This window comes from Sinohyriopsis cumingii, chromosome 2 (assembly GCF_028554795.1).
Source record: "Sinohyriopsis cumingii isolate HCF-2022 chromosome 2, ASM2855479v2, whole genome shotgun sequence".
Classification (NCBI taxonomy): Eukaryota; Metazoa; Mollusca; class Bivalvia; order Unionida; family Unionidae; genus Sinohyriopsis; species Sinohyriopsis cumingii.
In genome coordinates this window covers 94,228,800-94,250,908 of record NC_142962.1, presented here as the reverse complement: position 1 = coordinate 94,250,908, position 22,109 = coordinate 94,228,800, and the positions used below count along the sequence as shown (strand labels likewise).

Here is a 22,109-nt window from a genome sequence, read left to right as displayed (position 1 = left end):
GAAATTACGGTATCATTGTGTACAGTATAAGATGCAATTACTCCCCAGTAAACAGACTAGGACTTGGTTATAATGATTAATAAAAATGCAGATGTCATTAGAAGAACATAAGTTCCTAGAAGGAATGAACACATTGGTGAAGTCCAAAAGATATTTCGGACAGTCAGCAGTCAAAGAAATGTTGCTGAGAGACTTTATGTTAGATTCTGGTGTGAAAAGATATCCAGTGGTGGGTACCAAAGGGAGGTGGGTGAGGGTATAAGTGCTAGATTCTTGGTACCCTAAGGATGATCCCATCAACTGTGTTTTGAACTTTTTGAACTTTCTGAAGTAGGTATTGAAATGAACCAAAATACAAGAGAATTACAACAGTCAAGTCTAGAAAGTAGTAGGAACAAACAAGTCTTTTCATTGCATCAGAAAGAATGCTGTGATTGGAGCTGAAGTGTCACAGCTCCAGATATTTTGGTGCAATGAGTAAGAGAGAACTGTCAAGAGTAACACTTAAGCTTCATCCTGTTTGAAATTTCATGTTGGTGTTGATGATACTTGTTGTAGGTGACACAAAATGATTTATGATACCTGAAAGGGGATTAGTGTACAGAATATGTAGAATATATCCGAGAACAGAATCATGTAGAATGCCAAAACAAAGATGAACTGGACTGGAATGTTTTCCATGTACAGACACAATTTATGTCCTTTTGTTCAAGGTATGACTAGCAACACTGTAAGGCACTGTAACAAATACCAAATACACTGCTTGATGTAAGGGACTTAATTTCTTGACAATGAAACATGCAGAAATGCATGATTCAGCACTAAATCTGTCATTACTTTAAAAATAAAAAAATTCTGAGAAAGCAAATTTTAAGTAAATTATGTTTCTCTGAGAATACTTACCATATGATGTTACTGTGTGGGATAAGATTCTGCTACCTCTCCAAACCAGTCCTACTCAAGAGACAACAGTTTTGTCTTTTCTGACATCTCAGATAGACAAAAGGCAATAGCTCTTTCCCATTACTTCCCTTTGCTAGTTTTTAAGGTGAGCTATATACCAATGAAGATGTTCTCACGGCAGAGTGGCTGGGTAAAGTATTCTCAGCAAAACATGATTTACTTAAAAACTTGCTTTTTCCTTTAAATATGTTCCCCGATCACATTAATGTTAGTAGAAAAAAAGTAGGAGAGAATACTGAGCATCTGACCTATCCCTCAGGTATCCATCGAGGGAATAATGGCTGGATTCCCTGTGTGAGTAACAATCTGTTCTCATCTGATAGCAACACAGTCTAGGGTTACATGATCTATGACATCTATACCCAGTTAAAAAGATTACTAAAATCTTAACAAATTTTCATTGGCACATCCAGCATTTAATATGCTGTTTTGACTTTTAATTGGATTTGACAGTCATTTGGGCCACCGGCACCTGACCCATCAGATTCAAAGTTCGTCTCAATCACTAAAATATGAACTGGAGAATGTTGACAAAGCATCCCACTAACAGCTTACACTACTGTCTCTGACTGAAATGCTATATCTGAACATGAGGCTCGCAGAGACCACACTGATATCATGAGCTGAAATCTTCATGAGGCAACTCTGATCTTTTGAGACCTCGGAGTATACCGAACATAAAACCCACTTCAGCCACAAAGACAGGGCTTGAGGGGTTATCTCCAGTTTGCCAGTTACCACTTGGAGAAAGAGATACTTGCATGTGTCACAACTTGCCAGGGTGCTTCAAGTATTGCTCAAGGGTGCAGACAGAGTCTAGCACGACCACTGTTCCCAATGCATCTATGGATGAAAACCTACTTTTGGCTACCAAGCTGGTTGTGTCAATAGGACCACCAAACCACTTTAATGGGAAAGAGTGAGTACCCTTTTTCTATTTGAAACATAAAAATGATTTGTTTGTCTTTTGAGTCAGGTTGGATTCAAGAGATAGCAGGCTTATATCCCTAACATTAAAGGGGACCAACATGCAAAACTGAAATTCGCACAAACTTCATATATAATTTGCTATATGTATAAGGTTCATTTTCTGAAAATTTTTACCTTTTATTCTTACTCGTTACGAAGAAATTTATGAAAAACAGATCATCTCTCCCAATCCATCTTGAAAAGAACAACGCGCTTCTCTCCCCCTGTAAAAATAGCGGGTGTGACGTCATTTGAGACATTGTGTACACACTGGCAATGTTGATCTTGAATTATGGAGAACTCGCCCTGGTTGTTAAGGCTTTATTTATTGTTGTTTTTCTTCAACTAAATAACTTATTAAAGCTATAAAATTTGCAACTTTTCAACTTTTCCATTTGATCAACTAAGCTTCTGTACTTAACGAAAAAGAAGTGGCATCTATCCCTTTTGCTCTGCTCTTCAAATCATTAAATGCATTTTAATTGGAAAAATAGAGCGTGTGTAAGCATGATGTGACATCTGCAGTTTTATACAAGAAAGGGCTCCAACCTAATAACTAAAGTCATCCTGAGACAACTTTATGGCATGGATCTCTATAACCCGAAATCAACTGAATTCTTGCCGTCAATAATCCAAAGGGTTATAGTATCATCTCTCTAACTGAACAATTTAATCTGATTTTTCATTGAGATTTGCTGACCATTGACGAATGATACTTGAACGCGATAAAAACCATCACTGACGCCTTCTCAGGAAATCCGGTCGCTATTGAGTTCAACATCATGGCTAATGCACAGAATTCGAACAGTTTCTGAAAGTTATCATGTACTACACCCATCATTTAGTTTATTTCTCCTTTTTTGTCAGTGTTCATAATTTTATTATTTCTCAATAAAACAAACTATTTAAAGTTGAACGAGAAGTTTAAAAAATATTTCACTACTAAATTGCCGATGCACAATAAACATGAATACGTTATTTTATTATATATAACAATACTATGATCAAGAATACTAATGGGATTTTTTTATACTTTAAATGCATATTTGAACTGCTCAAGATACTTGGGACATAATAAAAAGATCATCTTTAAAAACAAATTTAAATGTCACATTTAATCCGAATCAGCTTGGAAGTTTGGAGAATCAGCCAGATATATGGGCCGAATCAGTCAGCGGTTTGTACCGAATCAACCTGGTCCGAGTTTGAGAGTAATTACCACATTAATGAAGAATGTTACTATAATAGATTTATCAATCAAGAAAGTTAACAGTATCATTTGCTTAAAAATTGTTTAAAAAATTGTATCATGGTGGTCCGGTGTGTGTAGTTATAAGAAATCTAACGAGTTTATATGAACACACAGACTTTCAATTATAAGTAATTTATTTTTCTATTATCAACATTACACAAAAAAAAGATGAATGCAGAATGGGAAGGAGGGGTTTATTATATAACGAGTGGAAAACAGTCTTGAACGTAAGTGTGGAAGAAAAAATGCAGATTCATCCGATGCAGTTGCATACAAAATCAAACGTGCATAATAAATTTATGTTGGAAACATTGAATGAAAAAGCGTAAACATTTCTTTAATGTTATTTCATTGGTAGATAATTTCTTACTTTTCAAAGATGGAGGAAGAAAAAAAAAAAAAAAGAGTAAAATAGTTAAGGATTGTTCCAGAACTGATATTACTCATGCAATTTAGAGCTGCGCACTGAACCATCTTGTTTCTACTTGACACTTCTCTGCATAAATTGAATACAACTATTATATGTTAATTGTCTCAAATGACGTCATATCCTGCTTGTATGGAAGGGAGTTAACAAATTCATGGCAGGTTCTTTCCGTTTGATCTTGGAATACTGGACAATATTTTGTATGAAATGTTTGTGCAAATACAATAGATGCAGAGACAAAAATAGTCGGGATAGATTATATACACAAACTACTATATATCCTTCTATTTACAATAAAATTGTGCAGGTCCGGGTTTTCCTCCCCTTTAATGTGATCGGGGAAGTATTCGAAGGAGAATGAGAGGTACTGTGAGAAAATATAAGCTAATATTGGGCAATGACTTGAATAGGAGACAGAGCCACAACAGAAAATTAAACTATGCATCCGTTTTCTGATACTAAATAAACTAAATAATCACACACATCAGTCTTTTTCATAGAGAGTTAAACCTATTGCCAACTGAGGTAGAGACATGCCTAATTCATATATCATAACTGTAACGCTTACTTCAAAGTTGGCAACTGTTGTATCCACATGTGCACTGTGACATCAAAGGATTGCCTCATGATTTATCGGACAATAACTTAATGAGGTACTGTGATCATGCCTAAATCCAGACAGTATAGAAAGATATTTTAGCAAAGGCTACTTTGAGAATGTGAAACTTTTTAAACACAATAGGAAAGTGATTCGACTATCTGCCAAGAGCCACAGAAATCAGCAAAAAAATTAATTTCTAGTTACAATTCTGTAATGCTAGTAAATTGCAGAACATTTTTTCTCGTGAATATTATAAATATAAAAATCCAACATGTGCTGAAAAAAATAATTTTTGTGCCCTGAAACAATAGCTTCTCCTCTCCTTTTCATTGTAATCATTTAAAAACTACTGATCAATTACATCCCTCATTTCAATAAACATGCCATCTGCCTTACTAAGTCAACTACAGTTTGAAAAAAAGATTAAATCAGGCAATGAAGTCTACTGCTCACAAATCACTGCTGGCATGTTGCTGATGTTGAATCACTCCACATAGTATTGGGCGAGTTTTTCATTGAATAAACTTCTCAAGTGGGCCATGTTTGGGGGGGGGGGGGGTCATCAATTTGGTCACCACTTTGTGAAATTCTATGTCTATTATCAGTGTACACGCCAAATTGCATCAGATTATTCTCAATGGTTCTGGTTACAAGGATTTACTGCAGTGGAGATTTAAAATTGATTGAAAAAGGGTCAAATCTGTCAAAATTGGACCTGAAGAGATAAAACCTTTAAAAAAGGAACATGTACATATAATAGGCAATTCACCTACCAAATGGCATCCGATTATGAGCAAGAGTTGATAAGCTAGGGTAGCTACAAGAAGTTTTAATGGATGGAGAGAAGGATGGATGGAAAAGGTGATTACCATAGGGCTCTTGCATCTAAATGCTGGGCCCTAATGAGTAAACCATACCTCTCCCAATATTTCCTTTGATATAGAATGTTACATAGTGTTCCTCACATTCCTCAGGTGTTCTGCTTTCCACATGATTTGACACATCCTCCCTGCAAAAATTAAAGAGAAAGTTTTATTTAATTGATCAATATAACCATAAAACACTGATGTTAGACCCTTGGATCCATCACCATCAATACTGTTAGAAGTTAAATCTAGGTAAGTCTTGTTCAAAGTATAACACCTATTTGTTGTAATAATAGGGACCCCAGATGGCCAAGAGGTCTAAAACACTTGCCTGTATCGATCACTGCTATCTTCTTCTACCAATGATACTGACCACCATTTACAGCCTCTCATGCTTTGAAAAATGGTGTCAAACAAAAACAACAAAAACCTATTCGTAGACGTGTTTTGCTTCATTTTCAAAATACCTTGAGGTACCTTTGACCTACAAATCAGTAACCATATCTTATGTCCCTATATTCCACAATAAGCATCTGTATTATGTCAATGAATGATTCATCCATGGCAAGGTAGTACCAGGACTCAAAATAGCAGGTATAAAAAATGACATCTCTTTTTGGACCAAAAAGTCACCTTTTTAATGCATATGAGCAATTTCCACTTTACCCACCAATCTGGAAATGACCCCCCCCCCCCGATGAAACATAGTTTTGAGTTTAACCCTCTTGCTTTTACCAGTTATCACATATTGTATGAGGCTGCTGAAGTGAGATACATATATATATATATAATGTAGCACATGAGCAAATATTAATAGGGCCCTCGTGTGCAGCAAATTCACGGTGTAAGTGTGTGTGTGAATTCATTTAGTGCAGACACCCTTACATACATGCCACATTTCAAGCAATCCTGATGAATATAATTACCAGCTTTGCCCATTACATATTTATCCAATAAATTGCACAGTTGGTTTTGTGTGGCAAGATGGCTCAAAGATACAGAATGAATTTGAGTAGATTACCTCTGACAGATATATTCTATAAATCAAGGCTTTTAAATTACTTGTGAGGAATATCCAGGTGTTCTGCATAGTTGTCTGTTGGCCAAAATTCAAGGAATTCCATGACAACTCTGTCTCTTTATTAGGATTAAGTGTTTCTGGGTTCATATCTAAAAGGAACTGTTCACTCAATAGCATACACAGCATTTACTGTTGTTGTTGTTGTCATAGGGTTTAACGCCATTTTTCAGCACACGATAGGCTATACATGGTGGCCAGTATTAATGGTGGATGAAGAACCCAGGAAAACCCTAAAAAGAACCACCAATCCACGAGAAGCTACCGGCAAGCTTTCTCACATACCCACTGGCTGAGCCCGAGACTCGAACCCATGCAGACAGGTGAGATGGCAATGATCCGTAATGGTGAGCACTTCTGTCATGAACACTCACAGCGAATGCATTTAATAATTATTTTCGGCAAAAACTTTTCATGCCGCCATGTTGGCCAATTCTGCATAATGATACGTCATTTCTGTAAACATTGGATCATGTGCTATTTTGGGTCAAAAATCAATTTTGTATCCAGAAAAAAAAAAACAATTGTACATTAATTAAGAAAAGTGATATTCATAAAGTGTACAAAAATATCCCACATTTAGACTCAAAATACACATAAAAATGTGATTTCTAAATGGTAACGTGAAGACCCACTCCATGACCTTCTTGAACCTGTAACCCAGAAAATTCAATTTACTATGCATCTTTTTAGAATCATACAAATAAATACATCATATAAAATATGGAAATGTGTACCTAAAAACAAAACTGTATTTTAATCCAAGTTTCCAATTTTGCAAGAAGTTGTCCCACACATACAAAATCGTCTGCTACCCAACGTGTCTACTTGCCGCTCAAACATAAATTCTCAACAAATTCCCCTGCATATAGTCTGTTTCTAAATTCTGTAGTAATTTTTCCCAATCAACAAGACGCTGTAAACACATTACATCCTATTCATTGTTGTTTCTCTTCCAAGTAATAGCTTATTTTTCATAAAATATTGAACTTTACTAACCTTTTTTACAAGACCGGTTTTAGTCTGCTTAACATCTCTTGCAATTTACTGGCATTTTTACGTTGAATTTTGTAAAACTAGCTATAAACCTAACCTAATTACTCGACTGAACTGCTGACAGAAACAGTCCAAAGTAATACATTTCATTTCTGTAGCCCTATGGATAAACATTACTTCTTTTCAAAGCTATGCACAGAATAGGCCGACATATCGAGAGTCAGGAAAACGGGGGGGGGATCCTCTATGTCCAAAATTAATATTATTTTGAACAGAATATTCTGGTGACAATTGCATGTTTTCAAGTGGTAAGAATTGCTGTATTTTATTTTTGTCAATCGCTCGAATTCAGTATGCGTTTTGCTTCAATACTGGAAACGAAAACCTTAGATGCGCAGAAATGCCCAACAGCAGTTTATTGTTAACTAGGAGCCTTGAAGCAATTATTATTTCTTTCTTTTTTTGTACTCAAAATAAGCAATACGCACTACTATAGATGTGTATACTACATCACAGTGCGATTTTGGATACTGGATAAATTTCTTTTGCACACAAATTTGATATGAAGAACAAAAAATAAAAATAAATAAGAACAGCAAAAGGTTAGTTACTTTCACTGTGTTATCAAATAAGTCTTTTATATTTAGCTACCTTACTGTAATGGGGGTGGGGCTGAAATTCAACACAATTTGTTTTGTGTCAGTAAATTTTGGTAAACATGATCCAAGTAATTGAGTTTAACCACAAGCTAGAAGACAGGAAAAACATCATGTATTTTATGTAGTCCTATGATATAAGGTAAATTATTTTGTTTTCATGGGTAACAACTTTTATGGTTCTGCAATATTTATAGTTTTTAAATTCTTAATTTGTAGCAACCACAAAATCCAGAACAATCAGAATTCTTCACTAATGCAAACTAATGGAATACTCTCTGGACTAACAATTTGTTCTCTGTATTATCTTTATTCTAATGTTCATTTATCCAGACAAAATCTGTCTTGAAAGAAGTCTGAAAAAATGATATTTGACAGTAGTCTGATCATCAGTAATTATGAAAAGTTTTGAATCTGCACTCAAAGATGTTCTGTGAATTTATGGTCTCTAATGCATAGAAACTGAGGCATAAAATCCAGTGATTACCAGTTTCCAAATCCATATTGTTCCACAGCATCCAATAGCATAGTTTCTTCTGCTAGGCTCCATGGATTGGGTATATCAAAAGCAGTATTAGTGGAATCTTGCTGAAAACATAAATTAAATTCATGGATCTATTGCTGCATTACAAACATACGCGTTTTAAAACTGGATTTCTATCATATTAATCCTCTCATATTAAAAGCTGGTAATACTATTTCAATCTCTACTTCTATAACAAGCTTGTGTGACTCAAAACTATTTATACAAAGTGTAAACATTTTTGCATTTGACATATTCCATTCAACTGTGAAGATACGTGCCATATTACATTTAAACACTTGACAGTATAAACTCTGCCACATTCAATTTACACTTGGATAGATGTTGAATAAGGTCTGCCATTCTCTTTGCTATGAAGTCATACTACTGTTATGGGAGTTTCCCCAGGCACAATTCTGGAAAAGCCTAAATAATAAATACTGCTAAATTTGAAAAGATATCAAAAGTAGGTATCATGCCTGGTGGTCATAGAGATTCCATATACAGTATATGTGAATTTCCCCAACATATCTAACAAGTTAAATGTTTGACTAGCATATACTCTGTGCAAGCAGTTATCAGAATTCTCATATATCAACTTTATTTTATGCTAGACAGTAAATTACTTGATTTTCTGAGAGAAATAATCTTCATATTTCACCGACAAATAAAATATCAAAATTTTTCACTGATCGTCAAGAGACACATAAAACATTATAATCATGAAATTTGAAGTTCTTTTTAGATGCTTACAGATGTGAAGTTAATATGGCTGCATCCCATTAAAGACTGAAGTTCAAATCCAACAAGGCATAATTTTGTTTACTTGATGTGCTATTTTGCTTAGAGCTGGGAAGGAAAATTATGTTACTGTTTACATTTTCTGTGAAAGTAATCCCAAAACAAAGCAGAACAAAAATACTAAACTACTGACATAGCGAGGAATCCAGTAATAACTACTTCAATATATTAACCAGTTGCTTGCTGTAAGTTGTTGTTGTAGGGTTTAACGCCATTTTTTAGCACACAATAGGCTATACATGGCGGCCAGTATTAATGGTGGAGGAAGAACTCGGGGGGGGGGGAAAAACCACCAACCCACGAGAAGCTACTGGCAAGCTTTCTCATATACCCACATTGGCCGAATCTGAGACTTGAACCCATGCAGAGAGGTGAGATGGCTGTGATCCGTAACAGAGAGCGCTCTAGACCACTCGGAGCCCTGCTTGCTATAAGTAAATAATGGAATAAATTTCCTCTTGTGGAAGGAAAGTATTTATTTTCACCCACTTGATGAAATCTATCCATTAATTATGTATATCTGATTTTATTGTTTGTTTGTCAGCTTTAAATATTTTAAATTCTATTATATGTTTTTATAATATAATCTTGTTTACACATTTTGGACAAAATTTCCAGAAAATAGTTTGACCTTGACTGTCCTAGTAAACACATATGGCTGACCTGGTTCCCAACCTTAATTAAAAATTAGTAACAGCCTCGTGAACAAGTTAATTTGTATTGTGGGAACAAGGCTGAAATTGAGGCTGTGTTGGATACGTAACCCTTGACTTGTAAATAGTTTTAGTGAAGTAAACAACTTTTTATCTCGGAGTAAAATGATTGGTTTTTATAAAGGTCCTACTGGGACTATGCAAATTTTTTTTATATGTAAACATTATCCTCTATTTCACAATTAGGCATTTCAAAAATTGCACATTACTTAGTTTTAATAGTGATGCTTAGAGAGAGAGATATCACAGTCTAGGCTTAAAAACTCTTGATGTCATTTCCTTCTTTTGTAGCCAGTTTTTGAGTTATATGTTAACTGTTCTTCAGATTATTTGGATTCTAAAAGATTAATTCATTTCTCTGGAAATATTTTTGTGTTCATACAGAATTCTTGAACAAAGACATTTCTTAAAAGTTTTATTTGGATTTCAAACACCAGATTATTTCTTGTGATTCTACAAGGAACTGTAGACCACAAAATACAGGATACAGCATACATCATCGCCTTCCATCATGAATTCTTTGCCGGACTCGAACTTGAGATTAGAACATTAAGACTTCAAAAATTTTATTCGTGGATTATTCTTGGATTGTTTTTGGATCTGATTCTTAAAACTGCAAGTTCTTATTTTTTTCATGTTTACATATTTGTCTAGTGAAAAAAATTATTTGCTATATTTTTCAAAACTTGTTGTTTTTACTGTTTCTTGTGTTGCTGTTTATTCGAGCCTAAACATGTAACATAAGAATTGGGCTCTCGTCCTCAGATAATTTAAAATTTTGGCTAGAATATTTCAGAAAATATTTTTGAAATTTGAATTTCATATGTTTTTTAAATCTTAGTGAAATCGACAAGCTTTTCTAAAATGTCATCAAAAGTGGAAATCTTTCTTTCAAATACTACCCAGGAACAATTAGATCTTTTAATTCAACTTGCCAGAAAATACGATCTTTCTGAGGTAAAGGCTTCATTAACAAAACAGGAAATAAGAAATATTTTGGTTCATTATTTGGTAGAAAGAAAGTGCTTCAGTTTCGATCAGTAAGCATATATCAGATTCTGATATAAAAATAAAGGAATTAGAATTAAAATACAAGATGCAATTGGAGTTGTGGAAGCTGGAACTTCAGAAAGATAAAGAAGAAAAACAAATGCAAATGCAGTTGCAACTGGAAAAAGAAAAAGAACAAATGAAATTGGAAAAAGAGAAAGCACAAATGCATTTACAATCAGAAGAAAGAAAGAAGGAAAGACAAATGCAGTCACAAGAAAAACATGCAGTTATAAGAAAAGCAGATGCAAATACAGTAACAGGAAAAACAAATATATAAGGAAGAAAGAGGAAGTTGCAAATGCAAATAGAAAAGAAAGAAAGGGAATATCAATGTAGAATAAAAGAAATGGAGTTGGCAAGTGAAGACCACATTTCCACTTCAAATACAAATTGCAAAGAATATTACATTAGTGCCCCCTTTTAGAGAAAAATAAGTAGACAAATATTTTACTAGTTTTGAAAAGGTTGCTGAAAATTTGAAATAGACAAGGGAGCACTGGACTCAGTTATTACAATGTGTACTCACTGGTAAGTCTAGTGATATTTACAATTCACTGTCAGTTCACCAAAGTGGTGACTATGAAATGGTTAATGAATGCCTCATACGGACTCATCGACAAAAATTCAGAAACTATAGAAAAGAATCTGGACAAACTCTTGTTTAATTTGCAAGAGAAAAAGAGCTGTTATTTGATAGATGGTGCTTAGCCAAGAACGTTGAACAAGATTATGATAGTCTCAAACAACTTGTATTACTTGAAGAATTCAAGAACTGTGTCCATAGTGACATTAAGACTTATCTTGACGAGCATAAGATTGAAACCATGGAAAATGCTGCTCGAGTGACTGATGAGTATTCTCTAACTCATAAAGTTCATTTCGTAAAAAAAAAGACTTCTACTCAAGAGCCTTCTTGCAGAAAAGTATTTCAGTCTAATACAAGCCCTTCTAAAAATCAAGCTTCTGATAAGCTTGATTCAAGATTCTTGACTCTTCCTACGTGTACCTATTGCAAGAAAAAAGGACGTTATTTCTGATTGCTACAAATTGAAAAATAGGCATCAGAAAAAAGACAGACCTATTCCAAATGCTCTTATTTCTAAGAGGTCAAGGTCACATACTGAAAGAAATACACTAGTTCAGTCTAATAAACCCCAGTCGAATTCTATTATGGAGAATTATGAACCATTCCTATCCTTAGTAATATTTTAAGGGACAGAGGAGCTTCTCAGAATCTTGTATGGTCAGGTATTTTGCCTTTTTCTAAGAAGCCTTCTTCTAATGAGATTGTTCTTATTCAAGGAGTAGAGTGCAGATTTGTTAATGTTCCTTTCCATTGTGCAAATTTGTCTTCTGATTGCTATAAATTGAAAAATAAGCATCAGAATCACGACAGACCTATTGCAAATGCTTTTATTTATAACAGGTCACTGGTCATGTATTGAAGGCAATATATTTGTTGGGTCTAAGAAACCCCAGTCTGATTTTATTATGGAGAATTATGAACCATTCATATCAAAGGGTTCTATATCACCCTTGGGTGATTCAGCCAATCCCATCCCTGTTAAAATTTTAAGGGACACAGGAATTTCTCACAGTGTTTTGTTATCAAGTACTTTGCCATTTTCTGAGAACTCTTCTTCTAATGAGAGTGTTCTTATTCAAGGAGTTGAGTGCAGCTTTGTTAATGTTCCTTTCCATTGTGTAAATTTGTCATCAGACTTAGTCTCAGGACCCATGACAGTCGGCACAATGTCTATTTTACCCAATGAGGTCATTCATTTATTACTAGGCAACGACCTAGCTGGAGACAAGGGTTGTGGTTAATTCACTTGTAACTGACAAGCCTTGCTTGGATCAGAAAGTTGATCCAACTGAAAAAGAATTCCCTGATTTATTCACAGCTTGTGCAGTTACCAGAGCTATGGCAAAGAAAGCTCTTGAGAATGATGTTGATAAGGAAAGTATTCCTTTAGCTGACAAATGTTTTGGTCAGGCTTCTGATGAGGTCACTTCACACCTTCTTTGGATCAATCAGAAGATACTGATCACAGTGATCCTCTTTTAACTATTTATTCTCTTTATTCTAATCAGGGTGATAAAAGACAATCACTTGTCATCGAACAGGAAAAAGATCCACAGATCTGTTTGTTCAATGGGCCATTAGTGAAACTAAAGCTATTGAAGTTCCTGTCTGTTATTTCATTAAAAATGGAATTCTTACGTTAAAATGGAGACCTCCCAAGGTACCTGCTGGTGATGAGTGGTCAGTGAACTATCAAATTGTAGTTCCAAAACCTTACAGACAGGAAATACTTAGTCTGGCATATGAAACTCCTTTGGCTGGTCATTTAGGGATTAATAAAACTTATCACAACACCTTGACTTACTTCTATTGGCCAAAAATCAAAAGTGATGTTGGTAAATGCTGTAGATCTTGTCATACCTGTCAAATGGTAGGAAAACCCAATCAAAAATTACCCATGCCTCATCTATAACCTATTCCTGCCTTTCATGAACCATTTAGTAGAATTATGGTATATTGTGTTGGTCCCTTACCAAAGACCAAGTCAGGTAACTAATACCTGTTGACCATTATGTGCGCATCAACAAGGTTTCCGGAGGCAATTCCCTTGATGAATATAAAATCTAAAACAGTAGTAAAAGCTTTGATAAAGTCTTTCACTCACTTTGGCCTTCCCAAATCTGTTCAATCAGGTCATGGGTCAAAATTTAGGTCTGGAACTTTCCAGTCAATTACGAATGAATATGGCATTCATCAATTCAAGTCCAAAGTGAAATTATGGTTTGTCAGAACTACAATAGAGAGAACTTCTCAGTTTTATAATAATGGGGTTATGTCTCTCTTGCTCATTCTTCAAAATTTTCTTCAGATTAGACATTACGGCCCTTACAAAGTTGAGAAGAAAATGAATCAGTTAAATTATAATATTAGTGCTCCTGGGATCTAAATAAATTATAGGAGTACCAGTATAGTGAAAGAGATAGCCAAGTTAAACATGCAATTAATTTAGTTGTACCTGTCCCACTCAGTGAAGATTTAAGTGAAGGAATATCATCGGATTCTACTGATATTGGAGTGACAAATCTTCGGAATTCAAAAATTATGAAAGATCTGAACCAGAAGAAACTTTCACAATTGCAAGAGCAAGAAAGAATTGAACCTGAACAGTTATTATTTGAATCTGAGCACTTATTTCCAGACGCTTCTACAAGAACGAACAAAATTTTCCATGATGTTGAAATTGTACATTCCAAACCTGTGAAACAACACTCGTACAGGATGAAACCTTTCAACAGGAACACTTGGAAAAAATTCAATATTTGCTGGAAAATGATTTTACAGAGCCCAGTAAAAGTGACTGGAATTCACCATGCATACTTGTTCCAAAACCAGATCAACTTTCTGTATTTGTACTGATTATAGGAAGGTGAATAGTGTGACAAAAACAGATTCATTCCCATACACAAGAGTCAATGACTGTATTGATAAGATCGGGAACGCCACGCATGTTACCAACTTTGACCTTCTGAAAGGATTTTGGCAAATTCCACTAATGATATGAGCAAAGTAAATTTCGGCATTCATGACTCCAAATGGACTTTACCAATTTAAGGTAATGTCGTTTGGGATGAAAGGGTCGCCAAGTACATTTCAACGTCTCATGAATATGATTACCTCTGGTCTAGACAATTGTGATGCTTACATCAATGATATCATCTTCTACGACGACACCTGGAAAGAACATTTAGCAACAATTCAGAAATTCTTTGACAGACTCACTGATGCATGTTTGACAATTTATCCAAAAGTGAGTTCTGCCATGCTAGTGTAATTTTTCTAGGACATATCATGGGACATGGACAAGTTGTTGTTGTTGTTGTTGGGTTTAACGCCTTATTTCAGCACACAATAGGCTATGCATGGCGGCCAGTATTAATGGTGGAGGAAGAACCCAGGAAAACACCAGGAATAACCACCGACCCACAAGAAGCTACTAGCGAGCTCACTGATATACGAACATTAGCCGAATCCTAGACTCGAACCCACGCAGACAGAGGTGAGATGGCAGTGATCCGTAATGAAAAGCGCTTTAGACCACTCAGCCACTTGGGGCCCCCATGGACAACCTATAGATGCTAAGGTCAAGGTTATCTCTGAATTTCATGTACACTGCGAGATTCATAAGAGTTCTTATGTTTTTCTTTAACCTCATGTATAATTAATCTATGTTAATAAAATGTGGTAAAGGAGGAGTTGCAATCTTCTGCAAAACTTCTCTCATGAGATATGCTAACTTTATAGATGAAGTTAATAGTGACAGAGTTGTTGGCATAGAATTCAAATTTCCCGATATGCAAAATGTATATATTTTTTGTGTATATATGCCGACCCTATTATATGGCATAGATTGTTACAAAGCGCAAATTGAGTTGATTCAAAATCTCTATGATCAGTACTCACAGCTGGGGACGTGTATTTTACTGGTGATTTCAATGCAGTAGCTGAACCAGACACTTTCAGAGATTACAAAGATAGAGTATTTCATGAGTTCTTGCGATATAATAATCAAGTGAGTGCTGGGCATTTAATAATATGCACTGGTTCCCGTTATACGTTCACCCCAGCAAGAACGATGATTGATCATTTTGTACTGTCGGATCAATGCATAGGTAGATTACGAAGTGTGCACATTGTTTCAGATCACGAAAAGCACGTGATATCTGACCACCTCCCCTATCCTTACTTCCCTTTGTACAGTGACCTGTGGGAGAAACTTCAGACAGTCTATGAAGAGAAACAACATAGCCTGGAATAAATTAAACGCTGATATCTTGAAAAACTATCAATCTGAGCTGGACCTTCACCTGAAAACTTTAGATATAGATACTATTTCGGACAATGTTGATAGCTTTTACCGGCACATTGTTAATGCAATACAGCAGTCAAGCGACATCGCGCTTCCAAAGTCTAAATTCAATTTTGATGCCAAACCATACTGGTCAAATGAACTCAAAGAAGCACATAAGCTTCAAAGACAAGCTAGGTATACTTGGATAAATGAGGGAAGACTGAGGGGTAGTCAATTTAATTCTTACAGAGAATATAAAGATAAGAAGAGAGACTTTAGAGACGTTCAAAAACTGGCTGTGGAAAAATATATGGGGGAGGTGTATGAAGAAACTGAAAAAGCATATGAATGCGATGTAAGACACTTTTGGAAAATGATCAACATTAAGAGAGGGAACAATATAAATTTTTGTCAGAACTATCAACTGATGGAGTTTGTGTCCGTGATGATGATTCCATCGCAAATGGCTTTGCCAGATACTATGAGGACATTCACACGCCGAATTTAAACCATAGTTTTGACAGAAACTTTTATGAATTTATAGAGAGAGAATTAAATCGGGGTCTACAGGACAAAGCCAGCCATATCAAGGCCTTACAGACCAGTATCAGTTTAAACGAAGTAAGAGAAATCATTAAACGTCTAAAGAAATCAAAAGCATCGGGCCATGATCAAATTTGCAATGAACATTTGATCTATGGCAGCGACTACCTCATCGAGTGTATGACAATTTTATTTACTCGGATGATTGATCAATCTTACATACCTATAGATTGCAAAATAGGGTTAGTAATACCACTGTACAAAGGTAACAGAAAATCAAAGAACTCCCTCGAAAGTTACAGGCCTGTTACTTTACTGCCTGTTATCTACAAAACCTTTGAGAAAATTATTCATGAACGTTTGGTAACTTGGCTCAAAGATACTAATTCTAGTATACCCAGTTCACAACAAAATGGTTACCAAAAAGGTTTAGGCTGCACAACAGTGAGTTTTGTGCTGTTGCAATCAGTACAATATAATGTAAACATGGGTTCATGGGTTTTTGCTGCTTTTCTTGATACAAAAAAGGCATTTGATACCGTGAGGCACGAAGGACTGCTTTTTAAATTAGTCACTTTGGGAATTACGGGTAAATCCCTTTTGATATTTTTTAACATGTATACAAATTTACAGAGTAAAGTTCTTGTAAATGGGCAATTTTCAGATTGGTTCTCAATTGGCCAAGGAGTGAGACAAGGGGGTGTTTTGTCAACCTTGATGTACACAATATTTATAAATGACTTGCTGCTACAGTTAGAAAATAGTGGATTTGGAGCAAAGATTGGATCCTTAGCTGTGGGAAATCCAACCCTAGCTGATGATATTTCACTTCTGGCTATATATCCTAGCAATCTACAAAAGCTGTTAGATATAGCATACGACTATAGTAATAAGTGGCGATTCGAGCTTAGTGTCACAAAGTCATATATTATCATTTTCGGACCCCAATACAAGAATTATATCAATATGAAATGGTATCTTGGCCCGTCATGTTTGCCGGTTACCGATTCGGCAACACACCTGGGTCACCGGATTAACTCAAAGCTGACGTCGCATGATGCAATACTCGATGCATGCAAGAAAGGGAAAAAATCTTTTCCCGGTCTGTTTGGTATTGGCATTAAACCGAATGGTTTAAATCCTTTGGTTGCTGCAAATGTAATTAAAAAGGTAATTTTCCCTTCAATGTTTTATGGAAGTGAATTATGGTGTAACATTTCAAAAAGTGACCTCGCCTTATTGGATAAAACTCTGAGGTATTTTGCCAAACATTTACAAGGTTTTCCAACACATACAAGATCAGACATTGCCCTGGGAATGCTAGGATGGACATCAGCGCAGTCCGATATTGACATAAGAAAATTGATGTTTTTACAGATTGTGTTTGATGCCTAACAATGTACATACTAAACGTGTGTTTAACGTTGCGTTATTTCACTTCATTTTGAGCAGATGCACGTCAAGCTGCGGGTTAATTTCAAATTTATTTTATACCTCAAAGAAGTTTGACTTACTCGGGTATCTAGCTGATTATTTATATCATTCTGAAATTCCAGATAAACATAATTGGAAAGAAATTGTAAAGTCAAACATTGTTGGTCTTGAAAATAGCCTCTGGAGAGTTTGTACGTCTAATCAAGCAGATTTTGATAGATTCTCTTCGATACACGAATATTTACGACCTGCCTCGGTGTGGCAGTCGGCTAAAACCAGACAACACACTAAGGTATTTACATATGTAGCTAAACTATGGGCTGTTGTTCCACAAACACAGCTTGATATGTGTATTAGATGTGGGAATGTTTATACAGACTTGATACTTCATTGTTGTGTTAGCTGTCCTTATATGTCGAACTTTCGAAATTCTTTCTGGGATTTCCTTACTGATAAATTTCCCCTGAGCCTGCATATTACGTTATTTAATGCAGAAGATGAGCTGCAACTTCAATATCTTTTAGGTAAAAGGTTACCATCAGGAGTAATCGACAAAGAAAACTCCAAGCTATTCGTCCTGTATGCAGCATACTTTGTCATGCAGTGTGCAGCTATCTTCTGTAAATAAGGTACTGAAACTTGCAACTTACGAGTTGACAAACACTTTGTTGATTGATACTGTGTAAGAATTTGTATTCTAATATATAATTTTTTTTTTTTTTAAAAATATTTATTGATTGTATTCAGATGATTTATTCTTATATCATGTAATCTTCCATGGAAGGAAATAAAGATGATGATGATGTATAATTAATCTATGGTTTTAAAAAAGCTTTATCAGATAAATCTTTTTCTTTATGGGGAAAGTGTTACATATATCTGATTTAATTTATATTTAATTTTATTGTTTGTCAGCTTTAAAAAAAATTTATTCTATTACATGCTATTACAATATAACCTTGTTTACATGATTTGGAAACCTTTTCCAAAAAAATATAAATAGTTTGACCATTACTGTTCATTTTAGTAAACACATAAGGCTGACCCGATTCCCAACCGTAATTCTTACTTAGTAACAGACTCGTAAACAAGTTATTTTTAATTAATTTTTATTGTGGGAATAATAAGGTTGAGATCGAGGCTGTGTTGGATATGTGACCCTCGACCTGTAAATAGTTTTGAGTGTAGTAAACAAATTTTTTTCTCAGAGCAAAATGATTGGTTTTTATCAAGGTCATAATGGGACTATGCAGTTTTTTATATGTAAACATGATCCTCCATTTCACAATTAGGTAGTTCCAAAACTGCACATTACTTCTGTTTTAATAGTGATGCTTAGAGAGAGATACCATAGTCTGGGCTTAAAAACTCTTTGCTATCAAGTCATTTCCTTCTGTTGCAGCCAGTTTTTGAGTTATATGTTAATTTTTCTTCAGATTATTTGGATTCTAAAAGATTAATTCATTTCTCTGGAAATATTTGTGTGTTCATACTGAATTCTTGAACAAAGACATTTCTTAAAATTTTTATTTGGATTTCAAACACTAGATTACTTCTCATGTTTCTACAAAGAACTGTGGACCATAAAACAATACAGGATACATCACACATCACCTTCCATCAAGGATTCTTTGTCAAGACTAGAAGTTAAGATCATTAGAACATTTCATTAGGACTTCAAAAATTTTATTTGTGGATTATTCTTTGATTATTTTTGGATTTGATTATTAAAACCATAAGTTCTTATTTTCATGTTTACAGTATTTTTCCAGGGAAATAAATTGTTATATTTTTCAAAGCTTGCTGTTTTTACTCTTTCTTGTGTTGCTGTTTATTTGAGCGTAAACACGTAACATAAGAATTGTTTCAAGCAAATATCCTTTCTGTCTACAAGTCATTTACCCATTATACATTTAACACCGTAACAAAGTAAAATTCAGACATCAGTAAGCCAAATGTACTGATTGCTTCTTTGTCAAACAATCAATTAAAATGCTGGATACTAAACGTAATAATTCAAAGCACACTACATCGTTTCTTTGTCGAACAATCAAAAAATGTGTCACGGACAAAGGATGTTTGGTCATTATTTTCTATTTTAAACAATTTATGGCCAAAAACCCAAAACAAAGTAGTGTGAAAGCTTATACTCTGCACTTGTCAAAAGTTTATGTCACTTACAATACTCACACCGATAAAGTTTTTTTCCATCCTGGGTTCCAGCCAACTTAACAAAAACAAATTCCATGACTTTTCCATAGACATTTAACAAATCTCAAGGACCACAATATCTTGTTAATTAGCACTTACCTTGTAAGTTCGACTGAAATTACAGACAATATAGCTTCGTTTTGTCAGATCATCAAGTGGTAACTACTTGCAGAAGGGCTGGCCATTTGAATATTTAATTGAACTAAATGGAAATCACATGAGACCTAATATTAGGGGAACTTACTCCTGTTTTATGAAATGAAACCAATTATCGGTTGTAATTGTGTCATGTTCAAAACATGTTTTCTTTTAATCGTTGCTTGGTGCTATAAGAGACTAGCAGTTAACAATTGTTGGAACTCCAATGCAAGAAATTTCACGACTTTTCCAAAACTTTGCAGCCTTCATGAAATTTAATTTTTAAATTCCAAAAAATCTTCAGGATTCCATGACCCGTGGGAACCCTGTCCATCTCACAGACAGAATTTTTTTTAAAGACAGAAATTTGCATATTGTACATTGTTACATGCCAAATATGGAAAAATATCTGCATCAAATGGAATGTTCTTCTGGGAATTAGCTAAGTCATAATATTTATCATTCCAATTAAATAACAAAAAAATTGCCACATCTGATTCTGGTATATGCTTCAAGTGGCAGAAAACCCTGAATATCTTTCTGGCTGTTGATGTTTTTTTAGAATTATTTAGAATCTGGGGTTGTAATCTAAGTAGCTTTGAAATATCACTTGACAGTAAAAGTAATCAGATATTCCACACTGAATTAGAACTGATACACACCAACAGCTGGTTTAAGTTATACATTCACCAGGATTTATGTTCCATGGAAAATATACTTTCAGTGCCGTCTTTACTCCTCTTCCAAGCTGTACTGATGTCTTGCATTTAATAAATAGTACAGAATGCCTTCTGCCATTATTCTTCAATAACAAATAAAAAAACTACAGGGTTATATTTCCAGTCCAGTTTTCTTTTTGCAATTATTTTTTCTTCTTTTACATTTTCTTATTTTGGCTCTAACCCTATTTCTATTTTGTTATAAATTTTTCATTACTGGTTTATTTCATTTTAGTATTTTTTTATGAACCAGTTTTCTAATATTGGAGAGTTCTAGAATATTTACCCTGATACTGCTTTGCTTTATGCAAATCGAACTCAAATATATAGGGCTTATGTATATGATGCCCATAATAATTATTCCACGGGGGAAACCCCCAGGAATTTCTGCAAGATAAAACATGCAGGTGTTAACTCACTGAAATTTGATACTTGTGATCTTTCTTGTGGCATCCTATTTCAGCTCCAAATGACATGCACTGAAAAAAAGCAGAAATAAAAATGTATTAAATTTAGAAAAACATGCACTGGAAAGTGTACAAAGTTACCACTGTTAACCCGACTGTACATTTTGAACGAGGCCACGCGCTGACGTCATACTTGCCTGTAAACAAAGATCCAAGCCTGGACAATCGGCACACATAATTCTGCATCCGGAAATTTCATTTTGGCAGTAATTGCAAAGGTATTTTGCCATGCCAGAATGTTCTTAAATATATGTAGTTTACTAATGCATTGGTATTTTTCGAAAAAACACCACTTTTCCTATAATATTATGCATATTAAGTATCCATCCCCATCTTTTGTTCTTCCAGAACTCTACCGCTCTTGACGTCACGGACATCCCAGAATGCATCGATAACATAACATCCGGGTTACCAACAGGTTCTCCCTCACTTGCTTCAACACAAATGATTGACAACGTTGATTAAATTAAAGAACACTTTTGAAGGAAACCAATTCACAGTGAGATATCTTTCGAAATTCTACTCGCAGATTGACAAGTAATTGTATTGCATCATAACTATCGATGTAAACCCTGCTTTGAACCCCTCGAACTCATATGGGTACAGGGTAAATTTCCATTCAGGTGAGGTACCGTGAGCGGATTTAGATCAAACGAAAGCCTTATGGGTATCGCGGTACCAATTGTTTCTCCATAGACCTCAGTGCTAATGTTTTATGAAATAAATATACTTCTATCCTACCTCAGCATGCATGTCACACAGTGTCATAGAGAACAAATATTAGATTGTCAATTTTACAAGGTACTCCATGGCATTTAAGAGAGA

General features: G+C 34.8%; 1 protein-coding gene across 2 annotated transcripts in view; it reads right to left on the bottom strand.

Moving 5' to 3' along the window:
* Positions 1 to 21,677, bottom strand: part of LOC149805403 (transcriptional adapter 2-beta-like) — an 80,817-nt gene extending 59,140 nt beyond the window's left edge. Inside the window, exons 1-4 of one of the 2 annotated variants that reach the window (XM_089949954.1) lie at positions 21,422 to 21,677; positions 21,237 to 21,296; positions 8,296 to 8,396; positions 5,130 to 5,221 (exon numbers count right to left, since the gene is read on the bottom strand). In XM_089949954.1, coding sequence (XP_089806080.1) covers positions 5,130 to 5,221; positions 8,296 to 8,396; positions 21,237 to 21,296; positions 21,422 to 21,514 — 346 coding nt within the window. In that variant the 5' untranslated portion in view covers positions 21,515 to 21,677. The remainder of the gene's footprint in view (positions 1 to 5,129; positions 5,222 to 8,295; positions 8,397 to 21,236; positions 21,297 to 21,421) is intronic. The other variant, XM_089949955.1, reaches the window with a different exon arrangement.
* Between the last annotated feature and the right edge of the window lie 432 nt (positions 21,678 to 22,109).